General features: G+C 43.5%; 1 protein-coding gene across 2 annotated transcripts in view; it reads left to right on the forward strand.

The window, feature by feature from the left end:
- The first annotated feature begins 12,264 nt into the window (after positions 1-12,264).
- pde5ab (phosphodiesterase 5A, cGMP-specific, b) overlaps positions 12,265-22,953 on the forward strand; it is a 55,573-nt gene continuing 44,884 nt past the window's right edge. For both annotated transcript variants that reach the window (XM_070993318.1, XM_070993319.1), the window contains exons 1-3: positions 12,265-12,568; positions 16,124-16,658; positions 17,504-17,677. In XM_070993318.1, the coding sequence (XP_070849419.1) occupies positions 12,471-12,568; positions 16,124-16,658; positions 17,504-17,677 (807 nt within the window). In that variant the 5' untranslated portion in view covers positions 12,265-12,470. The remainder of the gene's footprint in view (positions 12,569-16,123; positions 16,659-17,503; positions 17,678-22,953) is intronic.

The following is a 22,953-nucleotide window of genomic DNA, read 5'->3' on the forward strand; positions in this document are numbered from 1 at the left end:
CCCTCGAGGACAGTGTTGGGCAGTAATGTATTAGGGACAGACAATATTGATGCATATCACACAATATCTCACAACCGGGTGATTCCTAAATGTAGAATAGCTAGCCAGCAAAGACAATGCAAATTAAGTCTAAATAAAACAAATCTGGAATAACCAAACTGTCTTGCTTTCAACGTTTTACACGTTCAATGCAGAAGATCTGGCATATGGGTGAGGCGGTGTTACAGTTCTTGAAAGAGACCTTTGCCAGAGCTGGTCTGAGTAACAAAACGTATAATAATAAATAATGACTTCTGCTGTTGAGTAATTTGTGAACTATTATTAGTAAGTAACTTTCCTAATCTCTGCATTGGACATCATCATATCAGAGTGAAACATTTGAGCCAACACAAGTCCAAAATGTCTTCAGTTTAAGCAGTTTAATATTCTAATTGTAGCAGAAACACAGGTGAACTTGTACACATCAAGAAAATCATTTTGAAGTTTATTTGCACACAAAAAGCAGCTGGAGTGTCTCTGTAAGGAACATTTTCTAAATTGAAATTACTTTAGAGATGATGGTCAGAGTTCTATTTTCACTCTGTACAGTCAAACAGAGTCACAGCAGGAGAGAGTTATATTCCTCTTCAAATGCAGTTATTTTCTCTTGCCTTCTTTCTGCCGCTCAGGAAATTGCATTTTTGTGAAGGATTGGGAGCGTCACCGCTGACCCCATACTTTCATCATCTGTATTCAAAGCTGCTGCTGTGTGTGTGTGTGTGTGTCTGTGTGTATAAGTGCAGTAAGTCATTGCTGTTCAAGTAAGTATTTTGGTGCACTGAAGGCAGATTATGTCAGTGTTTTCAACCACTGTCACTTTTCTTTTAGCAATCTCAGGCATTCCAGCGATTTCTCAGAAAACACACTTCCATTTGAGCTTGAAGGGAACGGCTCCGTGTCTCCCTCGCTCTCCTCTTGTGAAATTTATTCCTGTTGTCGCCGCTCCGTGCTGACACTGCGCAGACACACGTCTGTGTTTTCTCAAACATTTGCTGGATGGAGCAAAGCCATTAAACACAGCTCTGCTTGCAAACATCCCTGTTTTCAGGATCTGAGTGGATGCTGAAAAAAGAGTTTTATCTCCTCAAGTGCAGATTTTCAAGGCATAATGCATCTAGCAGGGCCAACCTACTCTATATTTCTCTGCAGAATAGTCTGACTTTTAACTTTTTGGCTTGGCCTTGAATCTAAAAAGTGCAGGAAAGACGTGTGTAGACTTTGGTTTTGAAAAGGTTTCTTTCTCGGGGGGGAAACTTCCTTCAGTCACAAGTTTAAACTTAACAGTGAGCTGATGTGTGAGTCTTGTTCAGGTATGGCTGATAGTCCGGTCAGCTTTTTATTTCCCTCCTTCATGCTTCAAACTTGTTTACTGAGCGTCTCCAAAGGGAAAAGCCTGGGGGCAAAGTCCACTGATACACAGCAAAGAGTGAGCAGAAATATGCCCACCCTTTATTGTGTGTGTGTGGAGTCTACGTGGTGTGTGTGTGTGTGTGTGTGTGTGTGTGTGTGTGTGTGTGTGTGTGTGTGTGTGACCACTCCTGACTCATACTGATTCATATGTGCGTATATGCCTGTTTGCATTTGATACAGTACCTTTGGCACATTACTGCATTACATAATGGATGAAAGTATGTGATGTGTGCATTTGATATGTTTTCTTGTGAATTGAATGGCGTGTGCACCTACTCTTTACTTTATGGACATATGGAATTTAATTTGAAGCACTAGTTGGTCAAAGTTAACCGAAGTTGAACGCTATGACAGCGAACCATGCAGACTTCCTTCACCACCGCGAGCGAATCCCCTGATCCCATGGTTCCATTGAAATGAACTGATTTCAGTCCACAGCTTTGCAGAACCATTAGTGTCCAATGATCTTTTATGTCTTTCTGAAAGCTTTCCACCCTAAAATACACTGAGAGACTCCACTGCAATTTCACACCACACGCAACTATAAATCTAGACAATGCTTGTCTGGACTCACTCTCTGGACTCTATTTTCGATTCTCTGCCAGCGCAGGCGCGGGTCAAAGTCAGGTCCGCTTCGCCGATGGGGTGTGGCGGCGCAGACTTTGGTATTTTCGTGCACTGCGCCGCCAGCGCATCTACTCCTCCTTCTCACCTCAGTCCCACCCAGCGGCACACCCTCGGAAAGGAGGGGAGAAGGCGTGGAGTGGGTTTGACACAGCCGAGTCAAATCCTCACCAATCACAGCAGCTCCTTGACTCACCTTTGAGAACGCCGCTGGCGAGGTGCAAGTTTCCAGGAGACTGACGTCACTCATGTCTAAATATGAGGTCCTTAGATGGTAAATCCTCGGCCTCCTCCTCCTCCTCCTCCTCATCCTCATCCTCCTCAAAGCAATGATGTACTCCATCTTTGTAGATAACGTTAAGCATTATTATGATAACATTTGTATTTGGAATGAAATGACGTGGGTAATAGCGGACAACGATCATCACTTACGTTTTTTCATGTGTCTGTCTCTCTCTGTCTCTCGGGTGCTCTGAGATAGATGCAGTATATATGCTCTGTAGGATGCCACGGCTGTTTCTGATTGGCACAGCAACGTTAACCGATTAGTTCTCATCCCTGTTTCACCTGTGTACATTCAGTCAGGTTGAGTGACCATTACGTGTGCCGAACGCGCTTGCGATGTCGTCAGATGAGATACTGATCAAAATATATAAATTTAGGTCTGACTGTATGTGCTGACTCAGATAGTTGCATTGAATCATGGCTGCTGCTAATTATTGATCGCAGTGAAATGCCAGACACTGTGGAAACCTGACTGTGAGGTATTGGTGAAGTGAGCGCATGAGTTGACCAGGTCTGGGGTGGCGAGCTTTCAGCGCACTTTTGCGCCGCCAGTGCAGACCAAAATGGACAAAAATCCAAATGCGCTGGCTGATTATGCCGACACCAACGCCCATCCTGGCGCACCTCTGTACGCCTCGGTTTACCAAAATACCAAGCGCGCTGTGCGCATGCCTGCGCTGCATGAAAATACCACTGTGCGGGGTGTGCAGCCTGCGTCGCACCAGCGGCAGAGTCGAAAATAGAGCCCCTTGTCTCAAACACAGCGACTGCACACACTCCCTGACCAGTCAGTCTGTTACAGAAAGCCTTTTAATTATGTCAGCTCTGATCTGACCACAGGGGATGGATGAGGAGAAGTAGAGGGAGAGTGGAGGAGAGTGGGATATGAGTGTTAGACATTTTATGGAAGTTTCCTTTTAGATGCTGGATTCTGCTTTTTGTGCAAACCCTACAGGCACAATATTGGTTCAGTAGGTTCACCAGTTTTAAAGGTATAGGCATAGGTCAACTTTGCAAGTAGATTGTTACAACCCATAGTTGCATTTATTGTTAGGCAGTCACCTTTAGTGGCCATGCTCCTGTTGCAAGTAAAGGAGGAGGCGGTTGCATTTTGGTTAGGTTTCATTACCAAAAACTGCTTGGTTATGGTTAGGACACAAAACACTTTGGAAACTATTATGATTAGACTTAAAATAAGTATGTTTGTCATGTACATAATAAAATCAGCATTCACTTTTGGTTTCACAGGGATCATGAATCCAAGACTCCTGGATGAAAGTCCTGCACATGACCTATGCAAGCACCCCAAACTCCTCTTTATACTGCTTCATTTGACGTGTTGGGAGTGAGAACAGGCTATTAGTAGAAATTAATCTGATGCTAAATGGGTACCCAGTTCCTTAAAAAGTGATGCCAAGGGATCCTGACCAAACTCCCAAATGTGATGAGTTGGGAAGTCAAGAAACACAGGACTTTAACCAAGGAGACCGTCGTTCATGTCCAGTGTGAAATCCAAAGCAGTGTTGCCTAAACCAGACCAAGTAGTTTTGATACGTAAACCTGAGCAAACAGTTGTAGTTTGCTAGAAAGATTAAATGTCAGTTTGAGAGTTTTTGGCAATCAAATATTTAGTCATTTAGGTATGAGGATCTGTGCAGTGCTATGGTACTATAGATGTTTTCATCGTTTGTGGTAATTGTTTAGGCAGAGGTGGAAGAGAAGGAAAAGCTGTGCACTTCAGACAAGTTGTGACCAGCTCTGCTCAGAAACACATTAAAAGGAACTTCAGGAGTCAAAGAGCCTGAGGGACTTTGTGTGTGCGTGCGTGCGTGCGTGCGTGCGTGCGTGCGTGCGTGCGTGCGTGCGTGTGTGTGTGTGTGGGAGGAAGGTAGAGATACCTGAACTGACCTTTAGCCAAAGAGTTTCTGTTTCACATTGTGAATTCACACTTTACAGTCTAACTCAGCCCAAACTGATAATCTGTAGATTACTGGAAATTAAAAGACCAGTGGTTAAGATTTTTTGGTGATGTAGAGGCAGAAATGGAATATAATTGTTACATTTTGCCAGGATTTGTGCTTAATAGCAGACACACAGACAGGGAGCAAGGGTAAAATAGGGATTTATTGAACGGATAATGAAAGGAGACTCAAAGTATGCAGGAAGCTAGTAGCTGGGGAATCCTGGGAATAGCTGGTGAGGCACGAGGCACTGAGGTGGAGAGCAGTTTGGGGATACACTGGAGCACACAGAGCTCAGGTGGTGTGAGTACTTGTGTTGAGGGCACGTGGTGGTAGAGGCACAAGCGAAACTAGGTGGTTGTGGACTGGAGGCTCGAGGCTGGTGGAGGCTAGAGGCTGGGTAGCGTGGTGGCAGAGATGCTGGAGATCAGTGCAGGAGAACTCACTGAGGAAAAAGGAAAAAGACACAAGAGAAACAAAACTAAATATACACTTATACTCCCAAGTAGCACTAGTAATAAATTATCAACTCTACCACTCAATTTGGCAACAAGTCCTCTGTAGTCCACAGTCTTTATGCTGTGCTTGTTGATTGTGATGAGTCCCAGCTGTGTTGGAGCCAGCTCCCAAACCACCTGGAGAACCACATCCAGCCTCAGCCTATGTTTACATGTAGCAGGGTATTTTGGAAAACGGATATTTTGGCTCCTCCGTTTTCAAAAATAACATTGTGCACACAACATCGTTTTCAAAAATGTTGTCGTTTACATGAACCCAGATAAATATGCTGTCGAGCGCATCATAACTATGCCAAAATTATGGGCACGAGTGTAAATATAGGTTGCCGTTTAACCTTGTTTACACAGCGACACATAACCGGCGTTTTCAGAAATATCCAAAATGATTGTTTTCTGTGAAAAAAACTGTTTGCGTGTAAACGAGAGGACAAACCACTTGAAAACATGTGTTTTCCCTAAGTGTAAACAGAGCCTCAGCCAAACAAAAGGAAACATGGGCAACAAAGCCTTACACCGCTCCACAGAAAATAAGAATTGCTTTTCATTACCCTAAATGAGCTCTTCATATCCACAGAGGGAGTGGATCCTACTCCAAAGAGTCTGCCATGTTGCACCACCATGTTTCTGCAGTGGCCCATCATGGACAAACCAAAAACTACCTCTGAGAAGCTACTCTTAATGTGATATCCAGAGAAAATGTGGAAAAATATTGGATGGATTGCCATGGATTTGTTAAACAATCTAATCGGCTCCAGAGGATAACTGCTGACTTTGATGATTCCCCTGACATAAATTTTCATTTATCCAGTGAAATCTTCAATGGTAATTTTTTCAATTCAATTCAATTCAATTTTATTTGTATAGCGCCAAATCACAACAGAAGTTGTCTCAGGACACTTTGCATATAGAGCTGGTACAGACCAAGCTCCTTTATCTACAGAGAACCAACAATTCCCCCATGAGCAAGCACTTGGCGACAGTGGCGAGGAAAAACTTCCATTTAACAGGCAGAAACCTCGAGCAGAACCAGACTCTGGGTGGGCGGCCATCTGCCTCGACCGGTTGGGTGAGAGAGGAAGAGCAAGAGAGACAGACAGACAGACAGACAGACAGACAGACAGACAGACAGACAGACAGACAGACAGACAGACAGACAGACATGCAGTCACAGTAACAGTGACAGTGGATGTAATAACAGCAGCAGCAGTTGCAGTGGATGTCAGGCAGGGCCATGGCAGGAGACGCAGCTGAAATCCACAATCCAGATTCAGCCACTGTCCATGGGAACCTGCAAGACGACAAAGCACAGAGACTCCGGGGAAGGAGCTAAGTTAGTAACACGCCGTGGTAGGACATGAGAGCGTGCAGATGGAGAGGGACAGAAGGACAGAGGAGCTCGGTGTATCTTTGGATGTCCCCCGACAGTCTAATCCTATAGCAGCATAACTAGGGGCTGGTCCAGGACCAGCCTGAGCCAGGCCTAACTATAAGCTTTATCAAAAAGGAAAGTTTTAAGCCTACTCTTAAATGTAGAGACAGTGTCTGCCTCCCGGACAAAGGCTGGAAGATGGTTCCACAGGAGAGGAGCTTGATAGCTAAATGCTCTGACTCCTGTTCTGCTTTTTGAGACTTTAGGAACCATAAGTAGTCAATAAGTCAATCCGTTGATCTTGGAACTACGCGCTCCAAATCAATCAAAAAGACATTTCAGTTGAAAGATCATTTGCTTGCATCGCTGGCTGCAGACTCTTTCTAACAAGTAGAGGTTGCCTTTGGCAAATTCAGTGTGTCTGCTAAACCTAAATTAGTGCATATCTTTATTGCTGTGCTGGACATGTTGTTTTGTTCATTCTGCACACAATTTGCATCTGTTTTCAGTGAAAATGTTCAAGACATATTGGAGGCTATTTAAGGGTGGACAGCATACATACTGAAAAAGTACAACAGAAGAGAAATCTTCAGAAGACATGAATGTCTTAAGGCAATGTGTCACCCTCATCGGTGTCAAACAAGAGTTCCATTAGACAGGCTGCTATCGTCAGGTCATAAGCAGCATGTACACAGGACATACAATGCCAGAGGAATGCAGGGTGAACAATGCAAGGATGAAATACTGTGAGGAGACATTACAAAATGAAGAAGCCACAGGGAGACAGTACACAGCCTTTAACAAGAGCAAAGAATACATGTCCACTTATGTGTCCCCCTCCTTCATCACACCATTAGACTGACTAAAGGCTCTGTTGTGTCTGATTGGCTGTGCTGTGGGGTTGATGGGAGGCTTGGAGGGGGTTGGGATGTTGCTGGCGGGTTCCCCCCGGGACAAACAGCCACCATCTGCCAGTAAGGTAACACCACCGTCAGGGGCCAAGTGTCCAGCTGGGAGGACACTGGAGACCAGCGCAGCGAGGACAGATACAGAGGCTGAAAGCCATTAGATTTCATCAATAAAAGCCTGCACTCCTCCAGCTGTGAGGTTCGCAGGATAATTGAAAAGTTAATTATTCCTAAGGTTTGTCAGGAATTATTTTGAATTAGCATCTTAGTTACAGTGCATGTGCTAAATAAAGTCAAGGCAGCTGAATAAATTAATGATTTGAGGTGGATTTGGGAAATATTTGCCCTTGCAAAGGAATTCCTTCAATCTTGAATTTCAACCAGTATTTCAATCTTTGAACTTTTCCTCACGTAAGAAAACCATTCAGTGTTCTTCCAAATATTCGTCTCAAAAACCATTTTCTCACAGTTAATATTTGCTTTGTTTGTGTCTCGTCCTTTTGGGTCTGTGAGAAAATGAAGCCATCTGGCTTTTTCGGGAAAATTCATTACTGCAGATGGGGCTGAAAGGTCTACTTTTCAGCTGCTACAAATCAGCTTTGTACAAACAAAACAGAAAATGAATGAAAAATCTCTGTGTGGCTTATTCCCTGGAGATGATAAATGTTCATCATGGTGTAAACGGCAAGATAAATCAGTAAACACAGACGTTCTGTCTCTGTCTGTCTGTGGAACTCAGCAATGAATTTATCATACTTTAGGCTGACATGTTTATCCCCTTTATATTCCTATTAAAATATGTTTTGCTATATGGGATGTCTGCATAACATCCTTTAATATTTGCATAGAGACGTCTGATTGTTTGGCTTTACTTTCCTGTAGTACCGCACCAAGACTGCCAATCTCATGTTTGTGTGTCAGGTACATATTTGGAGTTGGGATGTGTTTAAGATATCTTAGCTTAACGACTAGAAGCTGGGAAGAACAAATAGCCTGGCTCTGGTACAAAGTTCAACTCAATCTCCTGTGAAGCTTGCTAATTGTATCTTTAGAGGTGCTGGATGGTGCATTTCTCTCGCTCTCTCCAAGGCTAGCTGTTTCTTCATGCTTCCAGTCTTTTTGCTAAGATAGGCTTACCATGTTCTAATTTCTTTCATTTCATTTTGGGATTTTAAGGGCACTGATGTTTACTTGGAGGTCTACTGTACATATTCCTGACGTATGTATCTACTGTGGTTACTTGATACCCAGGAAACATGTAATGTTATCTGAAGCTACAGTTCTGCTGCTAAACCCAACCAGAAACATGGTAGCATTGGGGCAACCAGTGTTTGGGTTGCAGCTAACAGTAGTTTTGGTGAAAGCTTTATTCAAATTCTATTATTTTAGTTTGGATTGTTTTATATTTAACCTTCATGTAACCAGGAAGTCCCTTAAGATTGAAATCTCTTTTCCAAGGTAGACCCCAAGGTAGCACACCAGTTACAGTTTGAATAGAAATAAAAGACAATAGTCAGGGAATACATACATGAATACAGAGGAAAGAGCCTAAATCCACCTCAGATCAGGCAGCTGCTTTTCTCAGTTACATGGACTTTTAGCCTGGAAGAACATTATTCAGACATGTAGTAAATTCTGCAGATTATTCCAAGTCCAGGGAGCAAGGTAGGAGAAGACCGTTCCCTCAGGTCAAAGCAAACCCTTTAAAGCTGGTAAATAAGACACCTGGTGGACCAAACTGAAGACTATATGATTACACATATGTAAGAGGGGCTTGTACACAAAATAAGCAAATGAAATAGTCTACGTATACACTGGTCAACCAAATCTTAAAGCGTATAATGATGACTATGGGAGCAGACAGAAATAAAAATCTTCTGCTTCAGTGTGTTCAGACATCTGTCACTGAATGCCATTAGCACTTACAGTGATAGGAATAAAACTTCAATGTTACCTTTCAAAAGTGACCGAAAGCTTAAAAACATGTGTGAACGACTGAGCCTTTTGAGGAAGCCCCTTTCATACCCAACCATGCCATCACCTGTCACCAATGAACCTGTTTACCTGTGGAATGTTCCAAACAGGTGATTTTGGAGCATTCCACAACTTTCCCAATCTGTTGTTGCTCCTGTTCCAACTTGTGTGAAACATGTTGAAGCATCGAATCCGGAATAAGCAGATATTAACAAAAATCAATGAAGTTAATGAGGTAAAACTGAGTGTACACTGAAAAGGACTGGCAAATCATGACATTGTTTTATTTATGCCAGGTTTCTGATAAGACTGCAATGTCCTTATCTGTTGTGTCAATCCATAATCTTAGCACGTCCATTTTAGGAAGAAGACTTCTAACATAAAAATACATGATTCCAAGTCCTGATCTATATTTAAAGTAATAAGCAGAAGGTATATTTTGCAATAGTCTAAGTCCAGGATTTGGCTATACATTCACAGATAATAGCAGCAATGATAAAACAACAGACCTGGAATCCTCTGTGTGCTTTTCATCAAAAACACTTCCTGGAAAGTGTGAGGGGAGTCCATACTGCATAATAAAGGGGTCATTTCAGAATTTGCAGTTATAGCGAGGGCCTTACTCGTGTTTGAGACTTGTAAAGCACTTGATGCTGAGCATGTGGATTACCTTCTGATAACAGCGTACAGCCTTGGTTGGAGAGTGAGATTAATTATGTAATAAGAAAAGTAAAAGATGCATTATGCTTGCATAGAAACATAAACAAAGAAAGACTCCAGGGGCCCACTGCTCAGATATGTGATTCTGGTTGTGGTGATCACGCCTGACACATCTCAGGAGTGCAGCTTGTTGTCTTATAAGCAGACCATCAGTGTACGATCCATCACATCAAACCAACACTGCTGGTCTCACAGGAAAGACCATCTCTGAGCCATCCTGGCATGTAAAAGATGGATCAGGCCCAGAATCAATTCAAATGGCACCAAAATGATCAATTTGGGCCCCCATACAAGCCAGGCAGCTACAGTCAGAGTTTGTGTGGAGAGATCCAATTTACTTGGTTAGATTTCCAGGAACCAGGAAACATAAAACACAGTATTTAAGATGGTGGCCATTCATTGTACAACCCCCCCAAAACTTAGGCTCTATATTCTTGAGGTCAGCTCACCCTGACTCTGCTACTTGGGTCTGATGGGTCCTGTCGAAGGATTGGGTTTTGGGTTGGGTTTGGATGATTTTGTTGCGTGGGGTCTGTGGTCAGATTCAGGTCTCAAATTTGGCAGTACCAGTTATATTCAGTAGGGTCATGTTTTGAAAACCCAGGTATGCACCAGCTGAGGCCTCAGTTTTAGCCCAGTCACGATGTTGGACCCACCATTTCTTACAACCTTAAAAGCTGTTGCAGAAATGTTCATCTTTGTTTCATTAATCCCTGGAACATTCCCAAACAGTCTGTACATAGCCTTCAATGATGGTTACGTAAACATCGTCAGGAATCTAATGCTTTCCTTAAATAACTCCAAAGAGGATCGTATAAGGTTCTATTAAAAGAACAGAACTGTTCTTGGAGCTACTTTATATCTTTGACCACAAGAAGTCTTTCTCTCGGGAACATGTGGCAGTTACTTCTTAACCATATGGGAACATCCTCCTAGCCCTCCAAGAATGTTTCCCCAGAGATTGTTAATGGTTATTTTATGCAGACCTCATGTAGGCTGCTCTTTTTTTAGAGGGATCAGACCCCTACAAAACTGCATCTAACTGTCATCAGTGCCATGTTTGATATGACTTAAGGCACACTCCAACAGTTTTGCACATCAACATTAGCTTACACGTGGCTTTGAGTTAATAAACCCTGATGACATCACAGTGATGTATCAGGGATTATCTGGGATTGGGTTTGGAGACTATGGTTTCAGTTGAATAGTCTTTTTTGTTTGGGAGGATTCCTGAGTGAAGTGAAATATCAAAGTGGCAGCCTTAATAAGAGCTGTTCAAATTCTTTAAATGCTAAATAAAGCTGCGTCAATGCTGCCTTTCAATTTTCCTTCAGCATAGGATGTGCTGCACCATCCTTTAGGAGAGATCCCACAATTCCTTGTGGCAGCAACATTTGAAGTGACGCACCATTCAGCCAAACGATCAGCATGTCACATCAAACATTTGCAGCTTGTTTCAGTCATAACAACTTGAAAGCCACAATCAATTCAACAGTACAGTAGTCGATCTGAAGTCCGAACGCATTATGTCAGTCATGCATGCAACGTAACTATTATTTTCATACAGTCGCACTAATTTGAGAACATTTTGCACTTGAACACCATCATACTGTCTGTCAAAGCAGCCACAGCAGCTACAGTCAACAACACTGAAGCAATGCATGAGGACTGCATGGAGATGAAGAAGAAGAGGGAGAGGCAGCATCTGGACACGAGTTAAAGATGTGATCCGGGACCAGTTCATCACAGTGAGGACACAGACGTCTCAGAGGACATGAGTGAAGCCTAAACAAGGATCTATCTGTCTGTCGCCTTCACACAATTCTTCACATCTTTGCTTGACCTCATGACGATTTCTAGCAAGTTGAAGGAAAGATGTTTAGGGAAAGACATAGGATGTATTTTTATTTTTTGACTATTCAACCAAACTATGACTTGCTTGTCACACACGTAAAACCAAGTCAATTTGAAGCTTTTTTTTTTTTTTTTTTTTAATCTGTATCTTGTGAGTCCACCAACTTTGTTGAACTGCCATACTAAAATGCTGGACTATCCTTTAACATTTGCAGCTTAAAACTTTCTTAAAACCAGTTTGTATCGACCAATAATTCAATAATCATTACTTTTTTCTGTTTATCTGCTCATTTCTTTTACATGCCTTGGCAGCACACTGTGAACTGATGAAGTACACTGAATTAGGAAAAAACAAGACAAATAACAAATACTACCCAGTGAATGTCCCCCCCCCCCCCCCCCCCATCATCATCAGTATTTTCCCATATGGACAGTGACATGTCCTATATTCTCCTATAGTCTCTGTTTATTTGGAGCGCCCTTAATCACAAGGGTGAGAGAGAATATTGCCTCTCTCTCTCTCTCTCTCTCTCTCTCTCTCTCTCTCTCTCTCTCTCTCTCTCTCTCTGATCGTTCAGTAGTCGCTTCACCAACTAGGAAGCGCACAGTCACCGCTCCATGATCCGCGCGCACCGAGCGACCGACCGGCTCCGGAGTCTCTCTCTCTCGCTCTCTCTCTCTCTCTCTCTCTCTCTCTCTCTCTCTCTCTCTCTCTCTCTCTGTCCCCGCATACATTATTCGGTACCAGGTCTATAGATGTAGACGGTAACCGGAGCTCACAGTGGGAGACCGTCGTCGGCTTTGCGCCATGGAGGACTGCTGTTCCCCGGAAAGCGAGAGGATGGAAGCGTGGCTGGACGACCACTTGGAGTTCACCCACTCCTACTTTATCAGGAAGGCGTCAAGGTAAAGAGAGGACGGCGTGGAGGGGGACTGCAGCTCAGTGTGGACATTAAACCTGATTGACTTTGTTTACGTGCAGCCTGGAGGGAATCTCTGCAAATAACCTCCGTTTGCTTTTGTGTGCAGCCTCACAGCCAATCAGCAGCAGCTGAATTCCCTCTGTTAGTTTAGGTTGTTGTTATTATAGGTATCACTTTACCTCTCTGGCAACATAACCCTGCACTGATGGTATCTAACAGTCAATAGTCCTCTCTTTAGGGTCCATCCCGACCTGGACGCCTTGTGTCAGGTAGTCTACCTGCAGAGCTGCCGTGAAGTCATTCACACCAGCTCTCTCTCCGCTGTGCCTTTTGCAGCCAGTTCCTCTCACAGCTCGGATCTACTTCATTTCACCATCCACTTCGCAATCAGCAACAGCTCTGAGAGTTGCACAGGGCCCTTTAATTATTAACTTTTACTGCTGCCAGTGATTCTGTTTAATTCTCAGCCCGTACTGTCAAATTGGTCTGTGGTGATAATTGTACAAGCCCTCTACAGAGGTGCCTGTGCCATAAATGAAATGACTTTTTGCTGTTTGCAGCCTCCTGGTTTTAGACCTCAGAGAGCATGGCAGGGAGCAAATTGGCCATTTAATTTCTTATGCAAACACAGATTCCAAATCAGTCTCAGGCAGTAGCAGCTATATAAGGCACTTTTTGCAGCAGGCGTATCTGGGCATTTCATCAGCCTGGCAGCACTTCATCAGGACACTCCAGGTCTGTGTTTGTTCTAGTGACAGATCCCTTCAGACCCATTTATCCACTTAAACTACCATGGCAACTTCGCTTGGTTGTCTTTTCATCCAGTAACTGCAGCACACACTATCTCAATACCATCCCCATCTGAGAATGTTTTCCATTGTCAGAGGATACTTTTTTCCCTGCTTTCCTGCTGGTTTTGACCGCATTATGAAAGCAAAAAAGTTGATTGGCTCGGCGCAAGGGGTTTGCATACATCAGCCATTCTGCCGTTCTGGTTGAGAGGCATTTCTTAGAGAGGTATTGATTCGGCCACACCTCCACTGGATACATTAGGGTTGGCTCTGTGGGGAGGCAGGCAGCCCAATGGGACATGGAGCAAGGAGAACTCAACCTGACTGGCTCTACTCACTGCAGTCAGATAACAGCTCGTGCTCTGTGGCTCTCAAAGTTTTATTTGCCTGGCTCAGTGCCCAAGGCGCCACAGTTAATTTCATGGCCAGCGCCTGTTAGCGTCTTCCAGAGGTTTTTGGCCTTCCACTCAGGTGAACAGAGCCTTTGACTGGCGTGGAAACGCCAGAATGAGTCACATGACTTTCAGCCGGTTTGAGAAGTGGAGCTGAAGCAGAGAGGGGCATGCTTGTAAATGTGGCCGTGTATTCCTCACGTTGTGGGGACATAAATGTGTTTTACAGTCACATTGTGGGGACTCGCCTTCCTTGTGGGGACAAAATGCAGGTCCCCATAGTGTAAATCATTAAACTTTATTGTGAAGACTTAAGGTTAGGGTAAGGTTGAGGATAAGGGATAGGGTTGGGCTAAGTCTCCAGAAAATGAATGTAAGTCTATGTAATGTCCCCACAAGTGATGAAAACCCCCTTGTTTGTGTGTGTGTCAGACAGCGTGTGTGTGTGTATGTGTGTGAGCAGAAAATTGGATGTGATTACAGTGAAGCTCTCTAATCAACCAACACATTGTCTAATCAACTCCTTCAACACACACACGCAGTCGTGTTTCCATCAACTGGTGGGGACATTACATAGACTTACATTGATGTCCTGGAGACTTACTCTAACCCTATCCCTAACCATAACCACTGTTTGCCTATTCCTAACCCTAAACCTAACCTAACCTTACCTACAGTAACTCGTAACCCTATCCTCAGTCTGCACCCTAAAATGTAATGATCTAAATTGTGGGGACCTGTATTTTGTCCCCACAACATGAGTAATACATGGGCACACACACACACACACACACACACACACACACACACACACAACACACACACACACACACACACACACACACACACACACACACACACACACACACACACACACAAGTTTCATTCCAGCAAATATCCACATTAGACACTTTAAGGAGTTCCAGCTCACGCAGCCTAACTGAAAACAGACAGTTAATCACATCATATCCACTGTGCTGCATTCGCTTTTCTTACCCACTATTTCATCTACAAAAAGGATTTTCAGTTTTTTACATTACATTTTTAGAATTTTCCGGTCCTGAAATTGTCTGTTGTGTTGTCACCACATTTGCTGTATTCTTGCTGTTATCAGTCCTGAGATGCTGTTATTTGCTGTTTCAATTTCACAGGCACAAAAGTTTCATTTTAGCTTGCAGCAGGCTGCTGGTGAAGTGTTTTCAGATGGCGTGTTTACCTTCATCCCCAGCAACCAGGGCTCATTTTTACAATTCATGACGAGCTTTGTGTCGAGGAGTTTTCATTTTTGGCAAATATTTTATCACAGTAGCTATTACAAAGAAGTTCTTCTAATCTCAAGTTAATTGTTTTACTTCCATCCATCCAACCTGTGCATCTGCTGTTTGCTGCTGAGCAGGTAACGTACGATGGATTTATGAGAGCTTTTTAGCTGAAAACAGTGGCCTACTGCTACCAAACAATGAATTGAAAGAGACCAAAATGCTCCTTAAGGCTGAAGTGAACTATAGAGTTGGGTGGGTTTGACACTATGAGCGACACCTTTCATATCACACATAATCACTTGATCCATTGTTAATCTTAAATTTCTATTAGTGCAACTTTAAAGCAACTTGCCTTTGACAATGTCAGCAAATGAAAGGAAATTCAATGTGCTGTTGTCTGCAAATTACATAGTCTTGCTTTAAACCCTGATTTTGACCTCAGTAAAACTATTTTCAAAGCCAAATTACAGTTTGACAACAAGATCTTTGGAAATCTAAGGTAGCCATTCAAGGCCACTTGGTGTATGGTTGGTTTGGATTGGGTACACATACAGTGTGTCCAGGTAATGCTACTGTCACATGAGCCTTTACGTGTGTCATCAAGGATGAGACGTGCATTAGGATTGATGGTAGTTAGTTGTACTTACGGTTATAATGAGTGATTGGACCAAGTGTGCATTGTTTCGGGATTGTAATTGTTTGCTTTTTCCAGCTGTTTTTGTTTTGGTACAGGAACAGATGAGAATTTGTGTTCTTGTGGGATTTTGCTGGAGGATTCGTGATGCATCTCTAATCAGTCTGTCTGTCAACCAGTGTGTTGTCTTGTGTATTCGCTCATTGTTCAATATGTGCTGTTTTCTGCATGTATGTTGGTGGAAATAGTTATTACTAAAGTTTATCTAGTCCTCAATAATAAGGTGTGTTAGGTATGAACTGCATGTAATCTGTTTCAGGTGATGTTAACGCTTCTCACTTACACTTAAAGACAGCCTGCAGTCCATCTATAACAGTAAACGTAGCAGCTGTACAGAAGCAGTATTGTCTGTCCCAACATGACAGAGCGTCTTCAACAGTTTCCTCTTTATTTCGACAGGGAGATGGTGAATGCTTGGTTTGCTGAGCGCGTCCACTCCATCCAGCCATCTGCCTCCAAAGAAAATCCTCCACAGCAGCGGGCCCACCAGTCCTCCACAGACCTCGCTCCAATCTCTGCTTCCTCCATCCTCCCACCCACCCTCAGCCTCCTGGACAACCGCTGCCCGTCCCCAGCCACCGTCCCCAGCCCAGCCCCCAGCACCCCGACTCGCAAAATCTCAGCATCAGAGTTCGACCGCCCACTCAGGCCCATTGTGGTAAAAGACGCTGAGGGCTCTCTGACATTTCTGAGCGACACTGACCGAGAGACTGTCCCTCTGCGGGGCTCAGGGATGGGTGAGGGTGGTGTCGGTGGGGGAGGTAATGGAGGTGGATGCAGCGGGGCAAGTAGTGGCAGCGGGGGTGACCGCTGTGCCAGGCTGCTGGAGCTGGTGAAGGACGTGTCAAGTCATCTGGATGTGACAGCACTCTGCCACAAGATCTTCCTCCACATCAACGAGCTGATCGCTGCAGACCGCTACTCGCTGTTCCTGGTAGGGATGGAAAGGGCTGTGGGTCAACCCTCCACATTCTAACTGGTTTAACTGGAGGGCTGTGATCAGCCAGAGCAGGAGGAAGTGAGACATAGGACTCTGCTGTATATCTGGGTGCTGATGAAACAGCTTCTAAAAAATTCATTACAACCACCAACATGCTCACGTCTCAGCTCTCCTCTCAGCTGATTTAGAGTCCATGAAATCATTTTATCAAACAGTTTTTGAAGTCTTAGCTCATCATGTTTGTGCCAGCCTTCTTGGCTTTATTTTATATGTATTTAACACTGTTACCTTGCAGACTCCAGGTTATTTCTCATTGGAAAAGCATAGAAGCATCCAGAAAGAGCCATTTAAGTAGTTCACTCCTACACTGGTAATTAATACAATTAACAATACTAATATTAATTATAATATGAAATTATTTGATAAGCCTGCTAAAATGGGCAAAAATGATGAGCTGAATTGCCAAGGAGGGGGGCAAATACTGACATAAATATTGCTTAAGATTGACTTAAATGATGAATAGATTAAACCATGCATACAGGATTTTTATATTATCTATCTTAAAGCTACATTATTAAATTTTTTTGGTATCTGCAGGGCAATGGAATGAGCTAAAAACACAACCATGACCTCATAAACTTTTGATGGCTAACATGTTAGCAAACTGCTGCACAGAAAATTAGAAAATTCATTCTTTTTCCTTGTTTGTGCCAACAGTGATGGACACATTCATAGAATATGTAATATGTCATTTATCCCTCAGCCAGCTACTTTCCTGTTTTTAATAAGTTGTGTGACCACATCCTGCTATGTGTGTGTTTGTGTGCGTGCGGTCCCAGGTGGGCGAGGACAGCTCCAACAGGAAGTTCTTGGTCAGCCGCCTGTTTGATGTAGCCGAGGGATCCACGCTGGAGGAGTCCTCGAGTAACTGCATCCGGCTGGAGTGGAACAAGGGCATCGTGGGACATGTGGCCGCCACGGGACAGCCGCTCAATATCAAGAACGCTTATGAGGTGAAGATATCAAACCTTTTTTTTCTCCTTTTTTAACCTTACAGGGGTCAGTGTGGATGCTGGGGAGGCCTGTAATGAAGTGGTTTGCTGTGTGCGCTGGAACAGGCTCGTGTTTGCTTTGGGCACATTTGATGGCTCTTGCTGACAGAGCGCAGACTTGAGAGAGGATAGGGATCATAGAAGGGCAAGTAGGTCAAAGTGCTCCTCTGGAGGGTTGATCTTCACCACACACATGCACGCACGCATGCACGCACACACACACACACACACACACACCCCTCGTATTCTTCTCTTTCACTAAGTATCTTGTGACATTTTGACCCCTGACAGTTTCAGTGTGCTGACTTTCTGAGTGATCAGGTTTCAACACAATGTCACTCCCACTTCAATCAATGATCACACCAACCTGACTTCAAAATCTGTCACCAATGGTGTCGTTTACGCTCCTCTTTTATGGGGAGTTATGTGCTGTAACTGTGTTTTAGAGAACAACAGCAGAGCGGATCGACTGTATTTTGTTAAGGAATAGTTCCCCTCCGAGTCCCCCTAAAACCACAAATTGTCATTCTTACATTTCCATTTATGTAGATTTTAAACAAAGATTTCAGTGATCTTTAGAGCAACACAGCTGAGCGAGCTGTTTCCCCTGCTTCCAGTCTTTATGCTAAGCTAGGCTAAATAAACACTGATTCTAGCTCCAGCAGATAAATGCAGTCAACACCATAAAAAAAGAAACTGAATCGGTGAGTTGACCTGAAACCTTTCCCCCCTAATTTGTAGCTGCAGATTAGATTTCAGCAGTGTGTCCTCTGCACACTGAGCCACTGACCTTTAACCCCTCCAGCTGCTCCCAACTTTATGTTTTTTTCAAACAGCATTACCTGATTGACTGATACGAATCTGATCCTGTGACAGTGAGCGACATGGATTCGTAAGAATGAGATGGAAGGGACAGGAATGTGGTAATATCTCCGTTAAGTGTGGAAGTGTGTGAGCGTGTGTGTGTGTGTTTTTGGCAGCGACCTGCCTCTGAAGACTTAAGAGTGAAACAGATGTTCGCGTAATGTGTGTGTGGGTGGAAGAGAGGGAGGGAGATAGACGACGGTAGAGAGAAAGAAATGCAGAGAGGGAGCGAGTACGTGATTAAATGGTCGTGTTTGGTGTGTGGTCATATCGGTCTGACTTCAGTGTGTTTGTGCTTGCATGAGTGATCGTTCTCTACGATGAATTTCAGTCTCAGCAGAAAACGCTGTCAATGACATGCTGACGACTAGGGATGTCAGTTTTTCGGTTCAACACCTATAAGCAGCAACTAACTGGCTAATTTTAAGCCGATGAGCACACTGCACTACATCTCCCAGTCAGGGTTTCTGTTGTCTGTTAAGATTTCAATTTCCCGGACAATTCTGGTCAAATATTATCTGTGTTCATAGACCCATGTTTTTGTGTCCAAGTGACTAATTGTGACAATGATTTTTGAAATTGTTTCATTATTGCGTGAGTGTGCTGCAGCTGGCAGCCATGAAATCGACTGCAATGTAATCCCTTGGGGCAATTGTTAAAGCATGCCCACTAAAAGTGGAAAGGACTCCTACAGAGATAGATTGTTCAATAGTAAGTTCCAGAAACAGCCGCTGTATTGCTCTTGCCAAAGCCGCCAGATTCCGTTTAGAGAAACAAACTTTGAACATGAGGCACTTCAACAGTTTTTCCCTGTAAACAAACATAATGAGCAGATAACAGAAACCTGGCTCCCAGCCAGCGCTGATAAAATGACAGGTAGTTTTCAGAGGGTTGAGTCACAGAAGCTCTTGGCATAACGTACTCGGGCTCGAGGTGGCCTCTGAAGCTCTTTGAAATCCTCACCCTTTACCACACTGATTGGCAGCATGTGGGTGTCAGTCATTCCGCAGACCAACTGGATGATGGCCTCAGACCTTTCGCCAAGCGTCCGGTTCTTTATGTTCTGTCTTGTTGGAAGGTGTTGGCAGCTGATTAAGTGGCAGCAGGTATTTTTACCAGCCATGAGCTTGACTCTTTGAGAAGTGGTGCACTCACAGGAAGTATCAGGAACTGAGGCTGATAGTCGCCAAGAAATGCACACATTAAAAACCCCAAAGTCTGTTCTGCAGATTCCTCAAAATCTGGATGGATTTTGAGGGATATTTTTATATCATAATGACTTAAGTACTTACTCCACTTTGATATGAAAAGTTGCATAACTTACTAATAAAACATTATTTTCAGGTGATTATACAACAATGGTAACATACTGCCGTATTCTACCACTAGATCCCACCAAATCTTCCACTGGGGGGTCCTTTAAACCCTGAATGGCTTTGAATCATTTACAGGAAAAGTCACTTCAGCAGAAACTGAAACTGATTATAAAACTTTATTGTCTTCATAGTTCAGTGACCTCAAAATGCCATCATCAGCACCTGACATGAGTTGTTTTATGCATGTGTTGCGTGTGAGGAAGAGATTTCCCAGTGTTTACCTTCCTCCTGGTTGCCTGTCAACAGCAAGATGACATGAGTATGACGAGGAGGAGGAGGAGGATGATGATGTGAATGGCAGAGAGAGAGAAAGAGACAGAAAGATTTTGTAAAAAGAAATGAACAAAAACATAATTGAACTCAAAATGACTTCAGAAACTGGGTCATCGGTCACCACAGAACACAAAACATTTTTATGAGACCACATACTCGTAAACTCTTATGCGTTGTTTGTTAGTCGGTAAAAACTGTAATCCAGGTTCAGTCTGGCCTTCATCGTCCTGACAGATGCAGTATTCACATCAGAGTCCACAGAGTCTGCTCTCTTTTTTCTTCTGCTGATCCATTTTTCGCTGGACCTGAACATCCTGGATTGCCGGAGCAGCTGAAACAGGGAACACATGCTGCCACAACCCAAAAAAACAAAACAAAACAGTGATAAACTGTTGCTCTTTGTGAACAGAAAGGACAATTATCACCTCGGTTTGGGTTAACAGAAACAAAAGCACTGACAGCATAATACCATGCAGAAATCTCCCTGACAAATCTCATTGTGAAGTTGTAGATGAGCTCACTAAGTGCTGCCTGACTCTTAAGTTTGTCCTTGTTAGATGCATATTCTGCAGGATAGGCTGTATGGCCAGAGAGTACAGCAGGTCAGATGGGGAACAGCCCTGTCTGAACTTTAAAAGGAGCACTTAAACCACTGTTTTGCCACTCTGTGGAAGCTTAAAGGTATGTCCTTTATTAAGACTGTTCTCTGAGAATCATCAACAAATCCTTGCCAGTCACAGGCCAGAAAACCTTGTAGAAGTCTGCAGGAAGGCTGGCAATGGCCGGAGACTCGCTGCTTTTGGTCTTTTTGTCCATTTTTGCGTTTAAGGCGAAAGAAAAAGCGGGCGAGAGCATCCATTCAGGCAGCATTTCAGAAACAGGAGCGAACCCGGAGCACCTCAAGTACAAAAAACCAGCAGTTCAGATAGAGCTGACTTTAGCTTTTCAGACCTTTAAAATGTTCTCTTTATTCTGTGGGGTCTGCTGAATCTCGCAGCTCCGCTCTTTTCCTCTTCAGAGCTTTCATAGACCTGGTCATGTCCTTTGTGACATGGAGAGTAGATTGTAGGCACAGATGATTGATTTTACCCTTCCCTGTATCCCACCACTGTTGTAAAGTTGTGTATTCTGACTTCCTCTTAGTGTGGTTCCTCCAAAAGAGAAGTGAAAGCATTTTTAAAAACATAATCAGAGAGCAGTAAAATGCCAATCAACACTGTGACATTTTACATTTTGAACATGGTAGAAACCTGCACAAAGGAATGATCTGATTTGATGTTCGAAATAGTAAAATCTATCAAACCTGGCCATCAATTAACAGTTACATACAGCACGAACCTAACCATATTGACGCTGAGTGTGATGAAGAAGCCACAGAGCGTCACATAAATCATTTGCTTTAATTAATTTAATAAGACAACTCCTGGAGGCTCCGTGTGGATGGTTTCTGTCTGGAGTTGCATTTTCAGTACAGTTAAAGTCACCACCCAGCAACATGTACCCTTCACCACTACAGTTATGAACAACATTTTTCAGGCATGGGGGCTCATTAGAAATAATGACTTTTTAGGAGGATGTACTAGTGATGACACTGGGCTGAAAGTATCTTCACTCTCAAACAGCTGATTCAGTTTCCCTGTACAGTCTGGAAAAATCACAGCAGCACTGTTCATTGTGGAGGCAGATTTAACACTTTCATATCCAACAGTCTCACCAACAGCTCGACCACATTCTTCAATGTTACACACAACAACCAGAGACGGTTTGATGGCTTGTTGGCGCGTTAGTTTGCGTAAGCCTGAGCCTCTGTCTGCAGCCATGTTGACCAGCCGGTGGCTGCCACCTCCGCAAACTAAGACAAACAAACTCGTCCATAAAACACTGTTTCAACAACTAACAAAGCAGCAACTACACAAAAAGAAAAAAAATAAACGAGCACGAAAGAGAAGCCATCACCATGCTCACTCCCAGCATCCACTCAGAGAGAGATGTGTGAGAGGAGACGGGGCATGAAGATGACAAATTAAGAACAAGAGTGTCCACCTGTGTCCAATTAGCTTGCTGTGTGTATGTGTGTGTGTGTGCTGCTGCAGCACCTGATACTGCTTCCAGGAAGTCCATGTGCATCATCAGAGGGACTCCCCAGCTCGCTGATTGGATCTTTATCCTCACATTAGTGTGCTGAGGATTACATCGATTTCAGGAGCGCTGTGAGAAACAACCCCCCCCCACCCCCCCACCCCCCCACCCCCCGCCTGTTTATATTAGTTCAGTCCTCTGTGGGCTGCAGGAACAAAGTGTTTGGCAACAGACTGGGCTAAACCAATCTACAGAGAGGTTGTGGTGATGTCCTTATCAATGCATGCACTGTGCTGCATCCAAGATGCAGTCATGGTGGGGGGAGCTGCAAGACTTCTCCATCATTCACTGAGTGCTGTTTTGATTTCAGCTGATCCTGCCACTCATTTCTTGAATTTGAAGGATAATTGTGTATTTAAAATGCAGATAGTTTTCTTGCTGTGGAGTGAGGTTTGCTGTAGTGAAAGGCTGTTGTGGCTTGTGTCAGAGTGAGTCATAGTGAAACATGCAGTGGTTTGGGTTAGAGTTTTTGATATGGTATTTTAGCTAAAAACTCTATAGGAAAGAATTACACCCGTTATCAGTCAATCTGAAGTGTCTCTTTGAATGCCGGTAAAATGTGATTTTCAAATAATGAGAAATTTT

This window comes from Chaetodon trifascialis, chromosome 23 (genome assembly GCF_039877785.1).
Source record: "Chaetodon trifascialis isolate fChaTrf1 chromosome 23, fChaTrf1.hap1, whole genome shotgun sequence".
In the NCBI taxonomy this organism is placed as follows: domain Eukaryota; kingdom Metazoa; phylum Chordata; class Actinopteri; order Chaetodontiformes; family Chaetodontidae; genus Chaetodon; species Chaetodon trifascialis.